This window comes from Mastacembelus armatus, chromosome 4, assembly GCF_900324485.2.
Source record: "Mastacembelus armatus chromosome 4, fMasArm1.2, whole genome shotgun sequence".
Classification (NCBI taxonomy): Eukaryota; Metazoa; Chordata; class Actinopteri; order Synbranchiformes; family Mastacembelidae; genus Mastacembelus; species Mastacembelus armatus.
The window spans coordinates 26,698,608-26,717,932 of NC_046636.1; the positions used below are offsets into that span (position 1 = coordinate 26,698,608).

The 19,325-nt window shown below is 41.3% G+C and overlaps 2 protein-coding genes across 7 annotated transcripts; both read left to right on the forward strand.

The window, feature by feature from the left end:
• The first annotated feature begins 746 nt into the window (after positions 1-746).
• Positions 747-10,711, forward strand: atcaya (ATCAY kinesin light chain interacting caytaxin a). 5 transcript variants are annotated; one of them, XR_004463069.1, is made up of 14 exons: positions 2,763-2,817; positions 2,891-2,990; positions 4,651-4,709; positions 4,823-5,071; positions 5,407-5,580; positions 5,689-5,791; positions 6,018-6,149; positions 6,579-6,665; positions 6,899-6,997; positions 7,156-7,191; positions 7,332-7,406; positions 7,492-7,544; positions 8,642-8,698; positions 10,665-10,711. XR_004463069.1 is itself a non-coding variant. In XM_026305464.1 (13 exons), exons 2-12 carry the CDS (start codon positions 2,914-2,916, stop codon positions 7,517-7,519), a joined length of 1,119 nt encoding a protein of 372 aa, XP_026161249.1. In that variant the 5' UTR covers positions 747-1,318; positions 2,891-2,913; the 3' UTR covers positions 7,520-7,544; positions 8,642-10,654. The 5 variants fall into 5 exon arrangements, 4 of the variants coding, with proteins under 4 accessions (XP_026161249.1, XP_033181072.1, XP_033181073.1 ...); XM_026305464.1 differs by lacking the exons at positions 2,763-2,817; positions 10,665-10,711 and adding an exon at positions 747-1,318 and having other exon boundaries at positions 8,642-10,654; XM_033325181.1 differs by lacking the exon at positions 10,665-10,711 and having other exon boundaries at positions 8,642-10,654.
• Positions 10,712-12,528: 1,817 nt separating this feature from the next.
• mibp (muscle-specific beta 1 integrin binding protein) lies at positions 12,529-16,074 on the forward strand. Of its 2 annotated transcripts, XM_026305495.2 has the most exons (8): positions 12,529-12,723; positions 13,367-13,457; positions 14,008-14,056; positions 14,319-14,493; positions 15,094-15,165; positions 15,259-15,365; positions 15,472-15,557; positions 15,815-16,074. In XM_026305495.2, the coding sequence occupies exons 1-7, from the start codon at positions 12,698-12,700 to the stop codon at positions 15,555-15,557; spliced, it is 606 nt and encodes a 201-aa protein (XP_026161280.1). In that variant the 5' UTR covers positions 12,529-12,697; the 3' UTR covers positions 15,815-16,074. The 2 variants fall into 2 exon arrangements, with proteins under 2 accessions (XP_026161280.1, XP_026161281.1); XM_026305496.2 differs by lacking the exon at positions 14,008-14,056 and having other exon boundaries at positions 12,530-12,723.
• The last annotated feature ends 3,251 nt before the right edge of the window (positions 16,075-19,325 follow it).

The following is a 19,325-nucleotide window of genomic DNA, read 5'->3' on the forward strand; positions in this document are numbered from 1 at the left end:
TGCATTTGAGCCTGGTAACGAAAAAGTACGAATCTGAACTCTGTTCCTCAATTTCTCCTCTTTGGTTTAAAACGTTGGTTCAGGCGAAGACGGAAGTAGATTGAGGTGAGTCCTCTCGCTTTGCTTGTATCGTCTCCTGCGGCATCTGAATGTCAGTCACCACTGATAAAGAAACTGGGGTGAACCCAATAAATTAGCACAGTCAATATTTGATTAAACTCCCTGATAATTATGACCTAGTCTAATAAATAACTAACAAACAAACGATGACCTGGGCTTTACAGGGTTTAGCTCAGCAGTACGAACACTGAGACAGAAAAGAAATTGCTGCTATAAATAAAAAAGATTTTTAAAATACCTGATTAAAACACAAAGCATCCAAATATAATTACCACCCAGACTTATAGGATTACTACTATCACCACTAGGCACACAAAAAGGCTAAATTAGAAAGAGGCTTGAACATGCAACATAACACGCAGAGAAGCTGTAGGAATGATATAATTGGTTGGGCTCTGAGTGAAGTAAGGGAATGAATCAATAATGTTGGGGTGAAGTAGCCATGAAACAGACTGAGGAGGCAGAGAGGGAGCAGAGAGGCTGTGGATGGGGAGAGAGAGAGAGAGAGAGAGAGAGAGATGCTGTTGCCAGGGAATAGCAGCTACATAGAGGACCACTGGAAACAACAGCAGGATTATCTAATGGAGTGATGGGACACAGAGACTGGTGCTCATTTCCCCCTTGTTGCTGCAGGGATAAATAAGCTGCTCCCATGGAGGGATCTGAACTTATTCTGAAGTGAGGGGAAAGATACTCCAGCCACAAGCAGACAAAAAGGGGGAGATAGAGAGAGAGAGAGAGATAGATCATGTGGGTTGGCTGGATCACGATGCCAGAGCAGATGCATTTTCATTAAAGGAATTTTGTGTCTCGGTGCTGTGGACGTAGGAGCTGAGGGGCAGCCTGTCGACTCGCACTTAACGGCCAGTCTTTTCCCAACAAAGGTGGCCAGAGTCGGAGAGAGAAGAGGAGGGGGAGGCGAACACAGAGATCCCCCCTGTCTTCAGACACCTGCTGCTGGCTGGAGGTGGACATTTAGGACACTGTACGTCTGTGTCTGTGCATGAGTGTTTGTGTGCATGTGAATTAGTCAGAGACAGAGAGGGAGAGGAGATCATTCAGCCTGACCCATGACTTTCTGCTGGTGCGGAGGATCAGGAGTTTCTTCCCGAGAATATCTGCATCTGTGACTGAGGAGGAGGGAGGAGACGCAGGCACAGACCAGCAAGAGGTTTGAAGGGGATCTTGCATCACTCATGTGAGTATAATCATCAACTTAGCATCCTTACATTTCTGTTCTTCTCACTGCACAGGGCAGGCGTCTCAGTCTGACCTCAGGAACGTTAGATTGTCCATTGTAAACACATGAAATCTATTTGTTGTTGTCTTTTTTCTAACACTGGCTGTTTTGTTTTGTTGATGACCTAGAAATACTGTGGGGCCATTTTATTCCATGACTGGAATGTGCTGCACATTTAAATATAATAATTTTATTTATTTATTGCAACGTCCATGCATTAGGCTAACATGTGTAGCACAATGTTTTTTACAGGAAAAAGTCTTTAAATGGCAGATGTAACACAAAGTGTAGACATTTTAAATGGTTATATGAATATTTCCACAGTTACATTCATGATTTCCAAAATGCCCAAACATACCAAACATATCAAACATATCAAACACAAAGAAAAAGAAAGTTAAATAATGTTTTACCCTATTTTCTCATTTCTACTGTTGCTGAACTGAAACTGTGACTGTGCCACTCACTGCCTGTTTGGAGTGTTGCCATAGATGGTGGTTTTGACCTGCTAAAATAAGAGTGTGTGGTGTGTTAGTGGTTAACACATATGCTGAACTTGCTTGTCTTTGCTTTGTTGCTCCTGCAGATATGAATTATTTCTTTTGTCTGACAGGCTGTTTTCCAGTTTATGCTCAGCCACGAGTGCTGCTGCTGCTAAAACCACTTTTACTAACGGATCATTGGAATCTACTATACATCACTTCTCATTTCCATCTTCATTATGTACGTGCTGGTTGTCGGGGTCATACTGTGCCATGTTTTCCCACCACAGTATTTTGTGAATATAAAGTCCATCTACTCAATTTCTTTGTTTCTAAAAATAACCTCCAGCACAAAGAGGGTTTCCTCTGTCACCCAGCAGAACCTGCTCAGTCACTATCGATTTCATACACAAGTGGATGTCATGACTTTAAGTCCAATTAAAACAGTTGAAACAGCCACAGTGCAGCTTTCATGGGCCAAAACAGAACAGAGCTCCTGTTTTTTCCTGCCACTACTGTGCTGTGATGATGCTTCTGGATTGCTCTAGCTCAGTAAATCAGTCAGTGTGTGCTCACTGTGTTGTCCAAAGTATTCATTATGTATGTGTATGTAAAGCCCCTGCAAGCTGTTAAGCACAAACTAATGAATATATTTGAAATAACACTATTCGTGCGAGAAAGCCTCACAGTGAATACATATAGGCAGCAGTGAGTAAATGTTGTTCTCCACACTGGCCTCTCAAATTCCACCCAACAGCAAATTTGTATGTAATATTTGAGGAGAGCTGATCTTAGGAAACTGCCTCTGTCAGAGTCACATGCCTCTCACTTATGCTCCTGCAGGCAGGGGGATAAAACCCATGTGACCACCACTGGTTCCCCTGCAATGAAAGAGAGTAAATTATTTGAATAAAATCCTCCTACAATACTGACTTTTGTCTTTGTAAGACAAATGCATGTTCCTGCAGTGCAGCTGTTAGTACACTCATTTTATGTGACAGTTTTCCTCTGAGACTGTAAATGATAATATTCCTCCTTACGCCTGCAGGCCCCTGCTCTCCTGTCTGAAGGATGGGCACCACAGAGGCAACTCTACGAATGGAGAACATGGAGGTGAAAGACGAGTGGCAGGATGAAGACTTCCCTAGGTGGGATCCCTTTATTTTTCCTGGTCATTGTCTATTCATCTTTCACATTGATGTCAAATGTTGTTATTTGTACCCGCTGTGATATCTCATGTTCACAGAGAGAGGCTCTGAAATAAGACATGGTTGATGACACGGCTGCCACAGAAGAAGAAGACACAAAGAGAAAGATAAATAAAAACACCTTTATTCTTAATGCACTCTAAAGTTAACCGTAGAAGGGTTCAGAAAGTGTGGGCATTGGATGCTCAGAGGGTTAAATGCAAAATTTGATGTGCAGGAAAAAAGAGCAGTGGAGGAGTGTGTGATGACAGTCGGTGCTGGGCTCCCTCCTCCCTCCGTCCTCCTCCCTCCTTCCTCCTCCCTTTGTCAGATGGGAGGCAGGAAGCCAGGGAGCAGGTGCAGCTCTGTCTGTAAATGGTCTCAGGCTACGTCATGTGACGCAACAGCAGTCACTGATCAACAACACAGCATCGCCAGGAAAATGGTGGCAGGTTTTGGTTAAGGCAGAGACGGAGGAATAGCCAACAGCAAAGGGATTATTAAGGTATCCTCTGACAGATGCTCTGCACTAGACTGTCTATTGTCAGCTGAGAAGACAGGGGATGAGTACGCAAACCAAATATAAAGGTGTGTGAGGTTGAAAAGCTAAGCAGCTTTGGCAAAAGCAGCTCTGTGGTCTCTTCAGAAGGTAAGCACCATCGGCTCATCCTCATTTTGGTGTTTGTGGCTGACAATGCCGCAGATTATCAGGCTTTAGTTAAAGGAAGAAATCCTTTAAATGTTTTGTCATTACTGACAAAGGAACGGTCGGACTGTTAATCACCGCAGGGATCCCCAGGGACCAGATTCAGAGCCGTTCAGCACTGCCTGTTTCTCAGGGCTAAATCCAGCTTTGTTGGTTCACACCATCACACACTGTCCTCCTGCAAACAGGACGATGAAATGGGGGACTTTCACAGGAACAGACCCTCTCTGCTGAGTGACACTGCGCTATAGCTCTCTGCAGTTTGGGTTTTAACTGTTTAGCTGTACGGTGCAGTTTTCTGTGCACAAAACTTCACGTGCATGTCTAGGCCCACCCGCCTCCCCATTGTGCATAGTTACTCTTAAATAAACATGGATATGGGTGCTGCTGCACAGATCCAAACATATGCACAGTCTGACCTCCTGTCTGCTCCTCCTTCTCTGTGGGGTGTCAACAGTAAATAACACACAGCGTAAAGACAAAACAAAGCTGGTGTGACATTCTCTGTGTGCAGTGACACACAGGGAGGTTCCTCCTTCCTCTCCCATCTCTTCCACTCACTATCTTTCTTCTATTCCTCCCCTTTTCTCCTCCCCATCCACTTGACTGCCTGGCAGTGCCTGTAATCTTCTCCCCAGAGAGAAGTTAATTACCTCTCTATCCTCTTTTTAGTGCTTTGCCAAATTAGTAACAACATGGTTGGAGTGGTCCACTGAACATCTCCTTCATCATAATGTCACATTTTGCTGCGAGGCTATAGATGATTGCATAGTGGTGACCAGAGATCAGAGAAATGGCAAAGTTTCAAATAAATCTACTCAATGGCCAAACTGCTCTCAGTTCTCAGTAGCATTGTGATTTAGTTTACAGTAAGCACAGGACCGGTCGCTAACATGTGTCTGTGTTTCCCTCCAGACCACTGCCAGAGTACGGAGACATGGATTCCTCTTGTGGTCTCACAGACAACAGAGCCTGTAAGTGACACTCTACAGTGAGTGATTACTGTGTCATTAATGGTAAGCCCACCTTATCCCTGCTTTAGGGCATCACTGACATTTCCTCATGTGTCTCTTTGCTCCTCTTCTAGCTCCTCCTAGCTCCCTAATTGTGAGCCCAGCTGGTGGAGGAGGTGGCGTGTCCTCATCCCACCGTAAACGCCGAACGTTGGTCGCCCCAGAGATGAACCTGTCCCTGGATCAGAGTGAGGGCTCTCTGCTGTCAGATGACTTCCTGGACACGTCGGACGACCTGGACATTAATGTTGATGATATTGATACGCCAGACGAGACAGACTCGTTGGAGTTCATCACCAATGGCAACGACCTGGAGTGGGAAGGTCAGAGGTTAAAAATGCACACGCATGCCTGTTGACTGTCTGCTGTTTTAGTCCCTTTTACCATCTCAACACAGTATAAGACCGCATCCAAAATAACTGACTTTCTAATGCTAAACTAGTGAATCCTGATGTAACATCTACTGGAATATCAGATTCTGATACTGAAGCTTGAAGGATCAATAGCATGTCATTTTATTTTCCAGATCTAATATGATTTATCTGTCATTTTTGTGTATGCGATTTTTCAATCAGATCTTATTGTTTATTCATGTAAAACAACCCTGTGCAGCCTGGTACATGATTAAATCTCAAACCAGCTTTGGCTATACGTGTAGATGACACACCAGTGGCCTCGGCCAAAGCGGGTCCTGCTAACGGCTCAGGAGACGTGGACGAGGACGGCAACACCAACAACGGACGCCTCTGGAGAACAGTGATCATTGGAGAACAGGAGCATCGCATCGACATGCAGGTCATCAGGCCTTATGTCCGAGTCATCACACATGGGGGTGAGTGCGAGGGCGGAAATCAGTTTGATAACTCAAGGAATGATGTGATGTTAAACATACAAAAGTTACTGTTAAACATGCAAACGTTGTTATGGTTCTGTCTGTCAGGTTATTATGGAGAAGGCCTTAATGCCATCATTGTGTTCTCTGCCTGTTACCTGCCTGACAGCAGCTGTGCAGACTACCACTACATCATGGAAAACCTCTTCCTGTGAGTCGCCGTGACTGACTCTTGCTTTTCAAATGCAGGGGTTGATGCCAGAAATGGTTAGATGACCGAGCATACACACTGGGCAAAGTCAGAATGCTTGGTCAAATCCAGACCTGCAGTTTTATTTTGTACTGGCGTTCCCATTGTCTCACAATATGTCTATGACGCTACGTCATTATGCATTATGCTACGTTTTAATATCACCCATGCACCCCTGCTCCTCCAGGTATGTGGTGAGCAGCCTGGAGATGCTCGTGGCTGAAGATTACCTGATTATTTACATGAATGGAGCCACGCCTCGGAGTAAGATGCCTGGGATCAGCTGGCTCAAGAAATGCTACCAGATGATTGACAGAAGGTACAGGGAAAAGAAAAACATATAACAAAGAAAAATACAGTATATTCTAGAATACTGATTGAGACCCTGTGTACAGACACATTTCTAAATACTGATGTTGTAATTTAATGAGGCCAACCCTGGTATTAGTAGCTGCTGAGCACTGCTGTCAACACACAGAAATCCATGACACTGATACTGTTCCTGAGAGGCACAGACTAAGACTAATGGAAGTTGTTATTAGCTGTCAGTCGGAAGGATGACTCAGAGAGTGTATTTACAGTGGGTCTCTATTTTGAGAGGACTCCTTTTTAACTCGTGGGTCAGGCTTTAAAAAAGCGCTGCAAAATATTTGATGTCTGGTGTTAAACTATGTTCATTTAGAAAAAATGACCAGAACTCAGACCAAATGCTTTGCTAACTGACTGGACTTGTTATTTGTGTTGGCAGACTGAGGAAGAACCTGAAGTCTCTGGTCATCGCTCATCCCACATGGTTCATACGCACTGTCCTGGCTATATCTAGGCCCTTCATCAGGTAACACACACTAACCAATACCTAAACAAATCGGTTTCAAAGTAATGAATCCACAAAATTTGTTAAAATACAGAGGAACGAGAGATCATGCTATTAATGCGTTGTTGGCAACAGAGTGACAGTTTGATTTTAAAATAGAAAGACTGTACTATATAGTATTATTTTATAACTCTGACATTTGCAACGTATCATCCATAACTGTGCTTGTGTTGTTTTCCCCTTGTCCTGAACAGTGTGAAGTTCATGAATAAGATCCAGTATGTGCACAGCCTGGATGAACTGGCAGAGATCGTGCCCATGGAGCACGTCCATGTCCCCGAGTGTGTGGTGCAGTAAGTATCTCTCACCACCAGGTGGAGAAATGAGCTGCAGCAGAGACTCCCAACCTCCAGTTGCCTTTGACATAATATTACTGCTTTAAATTTAGATAAATGTAAAACTAGATCATAACTCTTCTTTGTAAAAAGTGACAAGTGTTGCTCGTTTTCAGATTTGATGAGGAGAGGATTAAAGCCAGGAGGGAAAGGTAAGATACATCCATCTTTTCTGTATTCATTTAGATAATATTGATAACTGATATCAATAAATGTGCTAATTTGATACTTCTCAAAAAAAAAAACAGCACAGTAACTGTGTGTGTGTGTGTGTGTGTGTGTGTGTCTGCAGGATGGAGCAAGAGCAGAGGCAGCAGGAGCAGCAGCAGCAGTCAGCCCCACAGGACCCAATTAAAAAGTCTGAGAGGTCTGGTTGTCCCTGGATTTAAAAAGGTTTTCACCATAGACATTTAATTTGGTTCTGATTGCATCTTTTTTCTCTCGTTTCCTAGACCGAAGTCAGTGATTGTCAATCAATGAGAAGGACACAGCTTTGCAGGTGAAGGTAATATACACAGCTTTTGCATTTTTTTTTAATTACCAACAAAGTGGCTCAGTGTTTTGAACAGCACCCACATTAAAAGCAGAAACATTTAACCTGAATGTTCAGTGCTACTTCAGATTGTAAGTAAGACGGGGTTCATCTTATTAAAAAAATCAGTGCAGCAATTTAAGTTGAGGTTTAGTTTTAATTAGAGAAACTGAATATTTCAGATGTATGAATATATTATTGTCATTTTTTCACAATAATGGAAAAAACTATGTGCATCTATTGTGCATAAAACAAATTGCTTGCAAAGGGGGTGATAATTATTTTCATAAGCAGAATGACTGGAGAAAAATACTCTTGGTTTCGCTTCTCAACAGTCTTAGGTTTGTCATCTTATTTTGCATCTAGATTAAATCTTCTGTGTGAGCTGAGCTACACTGGCAGCTCTTCTTAATATGTAGTAGTTTATGGTATTTACCATTCAGGATCAAAAACAGTTAACACAGTTCATTTTAACAGTGTTTATTCAGGTGATGGTGCAAATACCCAACAAAAGCTGATACTTAATGACAGTATACTGTACATTTGGTCAAACAAAAGCAGATCAAAGTAAATATATATATCAATGATATACTTAGAATAGAATAAACAACTTCCATATGTAAGTAATATGACCCACACACTCCAGAGGCAGCGTGTTAATGAGGTACAAACTGTGTGAGCTGGTTGAAAGCAGCTGGCCCAAGTGTAAATACACATCACTGTCTGGTCACGCACATGACGATCATAAGCCTGAAACACCAACGACGACGTGTCCAGCCTCCATATGGCTTTAGGTTTAAACTCAGGATGGCAACAGTTCACGTTTACATGTTAGAATAAACAGACTGACCCTGTATCTGTATCTGCCCCATCACCAAACATGAGCTCAGGGTTTGGTTTCAATAACAAAGCAGAAAGTCAGATTTTCCTGAAATCTCCAGCACACAAAACACTTTTTTAGAAAAAATGCAGAGCTTTTAAAATATTTCTGGAGATTATAAGGTTGATATTGTGTTTATATTCTGTCACTTTGCTATTATCATCTTTATCATTACCTTTTCTTTGTGCAGGGTGTGAAGATTGGAGCATGAAACCTTTGATTTACGTAAATAAGAAGCAGACGTTCAGTGAGTCTACAGACTGTTTTATTAACATCCAGCTGTGCTGTCATTTCTCAGTCAAAATGGTGACTGCTCCTTCTCATAGTCCCCCAATCGGGAACCCTCTTTCCCTCTCACCCAGAGGGTTTTATATGGCAACTTAAAGATGTTTGAAGGAAAGATACTGCTCTGTTGGGCTTGACTCAGTTTAAAGAAGGATTTCTCAAAGAAAGGTGTTGCTGAGTTCACTGATTCATTAACCTGCTGTTTACAGCTCATATTTAAACTCATCACGGGGCTGTGTCAGACCAGGACAGTGACAGAGACCTGTGCTTTGAAATGACACAGTTGAAAGAAGAGCAATGCATTTTTGCAACATTAGGTGAAATGTCACAAGAGATGCCACAATATCAGTTTACAGATGATTCATTTAGCAGATTATTAATAACAGAGAAAACAACAAGAGACAATCTGACAGACAGACGTAGGTGAGCGTCAACAGAGATATTAAACAGGAACATCACAGATGAGACAAAAGCTAAGGCTTGGGTCTGTGTGAGATCTATCACACACATTTATGGTCGTACTGGTTGATGTTTACGTGTGTGCCAGATGTAAATGACAATAGTTTTGTTATTTATCAGATGCCTTCATATTTATTTTTGCCTCATAACATCTGTATCATAAGCCCTATACCGGCTCTCTGCTGTACTGACATTACGACAAAACATTTACTGAAGCAGGGACCATTTAAAATGGTTTCTGATCCCATCTGCTCTGTGGTAGTTTCCTCTGTGCCCTTCGGCCTCTGCTATATCACGTGATATGATGTGCCTCAGTCGTCCTGTGCGTAAAATGCAGAGACATTTCCATTTGCTGAGATATGAGAAAATCATAGAATAGAATTATATATGTTGTTAAATCTCTTGTCGCTCGTCTATTTTATGCCACACATGATTGTGGCCGCACAGATTTCACACATTACACTGACATGCTTTGTATATGATCATTTAATCACATATTATATAGACCATATATTCAACATATAATAAATACTAACCCACCAAATACAGACATACTAAATAGGGATGTGTGAAATCTGTATAATAGTGAGAAAAATCATAAAGAAAAATAAACAACCCCTGTGGTTTAAGTTTCAGAAGGTACATTTTAAAAAGACTAAACAATTTCTAAAATGGGATTTCAACACTTTATTTTTGCATGATTTCATTTTTCTGTGCATTAGACACACAAAGTGTACATTTTGCCATTTTTCTTTTAAATCATTTTCAAACAAACATACATTTGTTGTCAATATAAGATAATAAATAGGAAGGAAAGGAAGGACACAAGTGAGAAATTCTGAGTCTCAGTGTAATAAGGTTAATGTAGTTTAGTCTTTTTTGGTGTCAGCAGCTTAGATACATTTATTAAACATCTTAATGAGCAATGATTTGGACATTTTCTGGGAAGTACTTGATTTTCTCTCATGTCTTCCATTTGTTCAGTAGTCACTTACGGTAGCAGGGGAGCAGGAAGAAATTAGAAATTTATTTTTTTAAAAATGTACTTAATACATACTAGTATTGCCTGTATACTGTTGATATTGTCACATAACCTGTGATTGTACAATGTGATAGATTTATGTTTAGGAGGTTATGAGACCTCTCAAACTGTATTTTGTGTTGTTGTTAGGTGGCAGCTGTTAGCACACATCCTTATGCTCCTTTTGATTCTTTGGTTTAAAAAATTAGGATGATGTTTTCTCTTCTGTTGATTTTGTGATGCAGGAATGTTATGGAAGATGAATAACTTTTCAATTCTTTTCAGTCCTTTAGGACAATTTGACAACAATAAATCAAGCCTGAGCGTTTGCATTGGTCATTGCTAGGCTCAGGGGCAGTATGATGGAGCAGTGGTTAGCACTGTTGCCTCACAGTAAGATGGTTCTGGGTTTGAATGTTCTCCCCATGTCTGTGTGGGTTTTCTCCAGGTACTCTGGCTTCCTCCCACAGTCCAAAGACAAGACAATACACAATGGGCTTAGGTTAATTTGTTGTCAGCTCTGTGATGTTAGCTGGTTTTGGCTCCAGCCCACCTGTGACCCTGAATTGGACTCAGCAGCGTAGAGAGTAGATGATGAATTAATGTTATCATCAGTGACTGCAGCTTGTGTGTGTGTTTATTTTTTTCTTCTTCATCTTCTTCTTTGGGGGAAGGTTCTTCTGTTTTTAGCTTGGATACTCAGAGTGCCTATTTCTGAACCAAATGTTTAAAGGACATCTAGAAATAAAATGAAAGAATGTAAAGTGTAGCATTTACATTTTTAGTTATTTGGATTTATACATATACTACATCAAATTACAGCTAATATTGTAAGAAAATCATTATCATTTGGAATACAAAAGCACAATATCAATATTGTTGCAAATTCCTTGCCTGTCATTTGTCTGCTGTATAATGTTTGCTCAGATGTAAATGGTAAAAATGGTCTATCACTCATGACTCTGAAGTTCTTCAGATTGCCATGATTGTTTCTGCCTTGTAAATGTGACTGAATAAATCGTTCTTCCAAAAATCTCTTTAGTTTTTTGTTTCCATATGTTCTATGTGGTCTGCAGGTTCAGATACACATTGACTCTACTGAATGATTTTGATGTCAGACAGAAAGGACGATTAAGGTTATTTTAGACTCTACCTTTTATCTGCCACTTCAAGAGATGCCTGGACAAGGCTGTGATCATCCTTTCATCAGACTGCTCAAAGGCCAGATAAGACTCCCAAGAAATGTTTCTGGCTTTTCTTGGATGAAGGGAGTTCTCTGATGTCACCACCATAAGTTCTCATTTACACACTAATTTTGTAACAGGTTTCACACAGGTCTGTGTAGTAACGCACGCCACACACAGACGGGAAAAGAGAGCAACGCTGTGAAAAAACAGCAGAATTTATGAACACACTACAGATTTATGCCAAGGCAATCCCACAGTGTGACAGAAAATAAAGCATCAAGCACAGTGTACATTGTTCTGGTTATCATCTGACCCCATGACATCTGTCCTGATTAGACTGCTTCCTTTTAAATTTAGTCTACCACTTACTGACTCACAACGACGCTAACGCTGCCCTCATTCCCCTGACACACAAACACATATCTGGGATGGGAGGATATAGTGTGGAGATAAGGGCTTGTTAGAAATGCAATGATAAGGCAGTATTGACTTAAATATTTGGACATGGCTAAAATATTACTCTGTTAAATCCCAAATCTTAATGATCATTTCTGTATTTTTTGCTGTTTACAGCTGTGTATATAGATAGATAGATAGATAGATAGATAGATAGATAGATAGATAGATAGATAGATAGATAGATATTAAATGTAAACAAACTGTTCACTGAATAAGCATTGACTGATCAAAATATGAATTTTCATATTTTGCAAGAACAGCAGAACACAGTAAGGATTACTTCTGTACAGGAAGTGAGTTTGCTAACTTAAATAACTTAAATAACGTGTTCTGTTACTATCCCCCTGCTTCCTGCTGTTACCAGACATGCAGCTAAGAGGTGCAGGTGCCGTTTAAAGAACCTGTAACACCCAGTTTTCCAGAGAAGCCGGATCAGCTGCTGAAGGGAACACGACGAACCGATCAGCTGCTCGATAGTATGCAAATACCTCAAGGTTCAGGAGCTGTGATTGGCTGGCGCCCGGACCCCGGCGGGATCTGATTGGTCGCTGCCATGGGAACGTAGCACGTAGTGGAAAAGTCGTACGAGCACGTCCGAGCACGGGACGTCGCGTAACTACGTGACAGGTGACGTAATACGCAAGCGCATATAAGGGAAAGTGGCTGGCGCTCAGAGTCAATGGAGCCGCAGTTGGAGACAAACGCGGAGATTTTGAAACTTTAATTTCAAACTTTTTGAATCGTTTGAGTCGCCAGGTTTTCACTTTCTGGGTAAAAGTGCTCTCTGTGATTTATTCAGCGGACATAAGGAGAAGTGTAGGGACGCAACGTAAGGATGAAATATATCATAGGAATCGGAGGGTACGTGTTTGTATTTTATTATTATTGTTTTATCATTTGATAACGTGTTTGAATGTTTGCTAGCTAACGTCTGCTGTTTATTTTGTCTGAACCGCCTGGTAACTGTAATGAATCAGTGCAGACTAAAACTGAATTAAGCGTCTTGAAACCAGTGTGTCGTTAAATCCGTCTGGTATTTTGGATAAAGATGTGTTTATTTTAACACCGACTGGTTTCTGGTTGTTAGCTGCCCGCCAGAAAGTGGCACAGCTGGGCTAAACCGGTTTAAGGTCTTGATCCGGTGTGACTCTTGTTGTCATAAATCGAGCGGGACATTTGAAAATTTAGCGCCAGTCTCAGCTGAAAAGTGGAGGGAGATTTGACTTCAGCAGTGAAGCTTGTTTACTAAAACCTTTGCTCACACTGACACTATTTCTCACATTTAACTGGGTTTTTATCAACTGTTTTTGTCACATGGGTCTTTTTGTCCTTCATAACCAGATAACAAACTAAATAGGAAATGTAAACAAAGCGCATCTCATCTTTAGTCTGCACAGCTGCTGTATGTCTGATGGAATAATCAGGTTTCCAGTGATAACAACATCTGACCGAACATTTCATTGATTTGTACTTAATTTGTGCTTTTCTCTGTTTTTCTGTTTAGAGTCACCAATGGTGGCAAAACCACCCTGACTAATAAGTTGGTCAAGACTCTGCCCAACTGCTGTGTTGTGCACCAGGATGACTTTTTCAAGGTGAGTTGTGGAGAGTGAACAGGAACTTTGTTTTACTGGTTTTGTCGCAGTTTGTCTCCCTTTTGCTCTTAAGTGAACACTGCACGAGCAACTAAGCAAAACAGTGGGTGCTACCCAGAGCAGCACCCCATCCCCCACACTCAGTTCTAAACATTACATATGGAAACGGCCTTTCTTTCCGAATGGGTTCTTTACTTGATTTTCTCTTCTCCCTCTCCGAGTCATGTTTTTCCTCTACTCTGTCCTTTTTCATTCTTTAATAATACAGACTGCTGTCCTGTCCCCCTTTAACCACGCTGCACTGTGTCTCCCTGTGCTTCGTCCTTATTTCTTCATTTCATCTCCCTCAGTACATTCACATTATACTGTATATTTAAGCTAATAGCGCCGTAATTCTTTTTGCTGGCTTCATCCTTTGCTGTGTGCGTTTTTCCTGTTTCTTCTGTGTGTGTGTGCTGTCGTTTGGCCGTGCTCTGGCATGTGAGTGGGATCTGCAAGTGTTTGGAGCAGTGAGGTTGCAGCAATGTTTTATTGGTGACTGTTATTTCAGAAACCCGATCAGATAGAAGTCGGGGAGGACGGCTTTAAACAGTGGGATGGTAAGATTTCACTGAAGACTGCCAACGAATCGTTTACCTTTTATATTCACATACCTGTAATATATCCCCACTCTCTGAGATTACATACATTATAGCCATTCAACATGCACACTGTTATAATAGCATTAAGATGACAATAACCTCCAGTCATCTGTGGATACAACAAACTGATTCTAATTAGTTTACATACTTTGCTTGAGTCTATTCTATGCTTCTCTCTGTGCTGTCCATCATCCTCATTTATGTCAATCTTCCTCTACAGTGATCACAGCTTTGGATATGGAGGCCATGACCAACACAATTAAAGGCTGGATTGAGAACCCAGTCAAGTTTGCCAGATCCCATGGTGTCACGCTGTCCTCTGCCTCTGATCTGACCAATCCCGATGAGCAGATCCACATCCTGATTGTGGAAGGATTCCTGCTCTACAATTACTTGTAAGCTGATTCTTAAATTTGCACAGTTTAGTTAGCAGTGTGACTTGTTTATTAGCTTGGAAAACCTGAGTAAAGGAGTTTAGTCAACGACTCCTTGCCTTGTTTGCACTCCGCTGAACAGTCAACCTGTATGGGCCTGTAATGCTGATTGACATAACTAGTTTGACTAGTAAGAGATGTGGTTAATTATTCCACATGAGTGTGCAGAAGTTATTCTGTTCGTTTTGTTTATCACCGCAGCACTGAGGAATTTGCAGAGGAAGAAAACAGACTGTTCTGTTTCTTGCTTGTAGTTTCCGTGTAAGCACATGGTGGTTTTGCACGTCTGCCAGTGGCACATGTGCACAGACCTCTGTGTGCAGGCATGGGCAGGTCCTGTGGTTAGTGATAAGGGGTACCACAGAAAGAGGCTCTTTGAACTGAGCTTGAAGCTGGCTGCTGGGTGATGGGTACTCTGTGTACTGTAGATGAATGTCATGCACACTGCAGAGCCAGAGATAAGAGGAAGTACAACCGGTTGCATAACTATACTATGGTCTGGTCGAAGACATTATGTGTCATTGTTGATCTTGTTCGTCACGTCTCGCATTTTCTCTTTAGGCCCCTGCTGGATGTTTTCAATAAAAGCTATTACATCACGCTTCCCTATGAAGAGTGCAAGAGAAGAAGAAGGTGAGTGGTATTTATTTATTTTTAAGTTTTCCTTCTCATAGAGACTTTTTTTTTTATAAGTGTACATTCTCTAACAGTGTTTGTTATTTTCAGTACAAGGCAGTACACTGTCCCTGACCCTCCGGGCCTGTTTGATGGCCATGTGTGGCCCATGTACCTGAAGCACAGGAAAGAGATGGTAGAAAGTGGATTGACCATTGGTATGTTGGGATGTTTAATACACTTTCTGTCACTGCATTTTAAATTTTATTTTTAAAGGTGATTTTCAAACACCTGGTGAATTAGTCAACTGTTTGTATGTTGCAGAGTCCCTGGACGGTTTGAAAACCAGAGAGGAGATCTACAACCAGGTGTATGAGGATATTCAGAACAACCTGCTGAATCATTTATAGGTAAGACAGCTGACAGAATCCATCACTTTGATAGAAATTAGGTTTAAGGCTTACTACACAAGCTAGGATACATACTGTATATCCTAGTTTAATTACAGTGCCACAGTTGTGGAGTGGTGTGTCTTGTCTTGCAGCCTAAATATTTTGCTTTTGCAGAACTTAAACATTTAATAAAGAATGCATTTAAAATTAAAATGTATAGGATTGTAGGCTATGTGCACAACATTGGCTAACCTTTTTGTTTTTGTTTCTTGCAGCAGGAAGAGGCCTCACTGCCCCTGTACAGAATCTGTAAATAGTCCCAAGCATTTTTTAAATGTGACCTTTTCAAATGTTTTTTGTAAATAGCATAGCAAAGCAATGTTAACTTATCATTGTCTTTTTTATCATCTTCACAACATGATTATTTGTTGTTGCTACTATTCTCTTGTTAAAACAACCAACTTGTACTGGACCATTTGTCTGCCGCTCATTGTCCTACAAATAAATACATTAGATGTTTTTAAGATACTTCAAATATTTGTTTTGTGTCTCTGTCACAAGGAATATAGCATTTGATCAGCTGGGCTAAAGTTGGTGTTGTACCAATAACATACCTGTCTGACTCCATTATGTCTGATAACACTGTCACACCTGTGCAGCTGTAAATTGATTATTTTACAGTGGGCCAAAAATAATTCAATTTAGTTTTATTTGTATATCGCCAAATCACAACACAATCATCTCAACACCCTTAACAAAAAGCAACAAATCCCTTATGACCAAGAACTTTAGACAGTGAACCTTTAGAAATAAAGGAGTGTCTAAAGTTCAGCACTTGATTTACCTCTTCAGCCCCTGGATCTGATAAGGGGGATCAGTCTTGGGTTAAACTGCCTGTGACTTACAGACCTGTTATCTTTGAAGAGGGGTCGTGAGTCAGGTTTTACAGAGCTTTAAAGAGGGACAAGCCAAAATGATCTAACTGCTGTGAAATGGAACAGCTTAGTCATTTTCCAGATATTGTATAGAAATAATCCATAGGAACTGACTCCAGGTTAAACATGCACCTAATTTAGAAGCAGGAAACTGTCAATCACCTACAGTATCTCCTCCTGCGGTTCTCCACCACTGTAGCTCTGAAATAGCTCTCCTTGCTCGACTTAAATAGACGCCTGAGTAGGTCACAGACCAAGCAAAAGATTTTGACTATTAGCACCGGATTTACAGCACATGAGGCCCAAGGCACGTGCTAAGATTATCTGTTTACACACATATGAAAAGACCAGAGTACATTCTCCTTTCACCTGAGGTAAAACCTTATTCACTGCTCAAGTACTATGAGAACCTTATTCCACCGACTGAGAATGAACAGTGGATGGGAGTCTACTAATACCTTCACTGGAGGAACAGTGTTCTGTGTGTTTATATGTTTGTTGGACTGGGACAACAGGAGTGATTTGGGTCATTTTGAGTCTCATTTGACGAAAAAACTTAAAATTACAGCAGCCAATAACTTTAGGATCCTGGTAGTTTGGTAAATAAGGGTCCACTGAGGCTGTAACTGTAATAACCATAACATACCCGTATTCTATGTTCCTCATGACATCAACTGTAGGTACATGCAACCTGTCATATGCATGTCATGTGGAAATAGAGAGACAAGGTGACGCACTAACAGGTGGACGTGGACTAAACCATGCTGGCCTTGACGCCCGGTGCTAAAAATGACAGCAGTATGTGTGATGGCTACCAAACCACACACTCCTGTAAATGTGTTCACCAAGGACAAACATGAACCAGAGAAACCACCAGAGATTAAAACATAATTGGTCACTATTTTGGATGCGTTTCTAAAAACGTATATATATATATAGAGTTCCTCTTTGCATGTTAGCACTAAGATGACACAGAAACACTATGCACATAGAGAAAGGACACTACAGTGTATAGTTTAGTTCTTCTGCTGAATCTCTCTAATGCATTACCAGGATGGATGGTTCATCACATGGCACTTAAATAATGTACAATAAATAGGACAAAAAAAATGACTCAGCACTGAAACCAAACACAAATATATTCAAAAACCTTAGAAAGAAGAAATAAGCAGGTTCGTTGGTTTGTTGAGATTTTTAAAATTAGTTTTTAATTTCCAAGGAGAAGAATAAACCTGTGTAAATGTTATTTAAGCTTTACAAAACAGCTTATTGATTTATGTTTTTATGTTTAAATGAATTAGTGTCTGGCATTTGTTCAACCCTGTTTTACAGTGAGCAGCATTGAGGTTTATGACCTGCATGGAAAAACTCAGTGTCAGTGTTGTGGCATGAAATCTCAAGTTTAAATGCAGGAATTTTTACTTATTTCTTCATCGTTGCTACCTTTAGTCTCTTATTACATTTTCCCACCACAGTTTAGACCAAAGCAGCACCATGATGTTTGCAGACGACATTGTCATCTGTAGTGAGAGCAGGGAGCAGTGGAGGGAAATCTAGAGAGGTGGAGGTTTGATCTGGAAAGGAGAGGAATGAAGGTTAGCCGCAGTAAAACAGAGTACATGTGTGTAAATGAGAGGGACTCAAGTAGAACGGTGAGGTTACAGGGAGCAGAGGTGAAGAAGGTGGAGGATTTTAAGGACCTAGGGTCAACAGTCCAGAGCAACGGAGAGTGGGGAAAAGAAGTGAAGAGACGTGTGCAAGCAGGTTGGAACGGGTGGAGGAAAGTGTCAGGTGTGATGTGTGACAAAAGAGTGTCAGCAAGAATGAAAGGAAAGGTGGACAAGACAGTGGTGAGACCAGCAATGTTGTCTGGTTTAGAGACAGTGGCACTGAGACAAAGACAGGAGGCAGAGCTGAAGATGTTGAGGTTCTCTCTGGGAGTGACGAGGATGGATAGGATCAGGAATGAGGACATCAGAGGGACAGCTCATGTTAGATGTTTTGGAGAAAAAGCCAGGGAAGCCAGATTGAGATGGTTTGGACATGTTCAGAGGAGGGACAGTGAATACATTGGTAAAAGGATGCTGAGGTTAGAGCTGCCAGGAAGGAGGCCTAGAGGAAGACCAAAGAGGAGGTTCTTGGATGTAGTGAAGGAGGACATGAGGATAGTTGGTGTGGGTGAGGAGGATACAGGGGATAGGGTTAAATGGAGGCAGATGATTGGCTGTGGAGACCCCTGAAGGGAGCAGCCCAAAGGAGAAGAAGAAGTTTACACCAAAGCAACGACGGACATGTTCAGTTTAGGGAAAGTATTATAACACCTAAAATACTTAATTCCAAGTAAAATTCCTGTATTCAAGTAGCTGTAAAGAAACAAAAGTACTCAGAGTAGCAAACGTAACTGGCTGGGTAGTAGGTCAAAGGTGTAAATAGCATTTTAACGTTCCAGCTCATTTTATGTGCAGCTTAGTTTAAAGTTGTTTGATTAAACTCATGAAAACACATTTATTTGATCATGACAGCAGACAGACTGACTCTTTAAATTCAAACATATTCAAATGGACACTGCAGCCAGTGTTCACTGACGTTATCAGATGCAGAGACGTTAGTGCCAGATGAGGTTGTGGTTTATTTGATTGATTGATTTATTTCATGTGTATCAACATGTTGGCGATGGAGTTGCTACCTGCCTACACAGTCACAGTCCACCCACCTGACATGCTGCAGGAATGACACCCGTCTGGTTACGGCCTTCATCACCCGACCAGACCGGGACCCCATGATTACAGCCTCCCAGCTTACCTGCAGGCACATCCACATGCACTCACCCCTGCTCCTGCTTCTCACACTC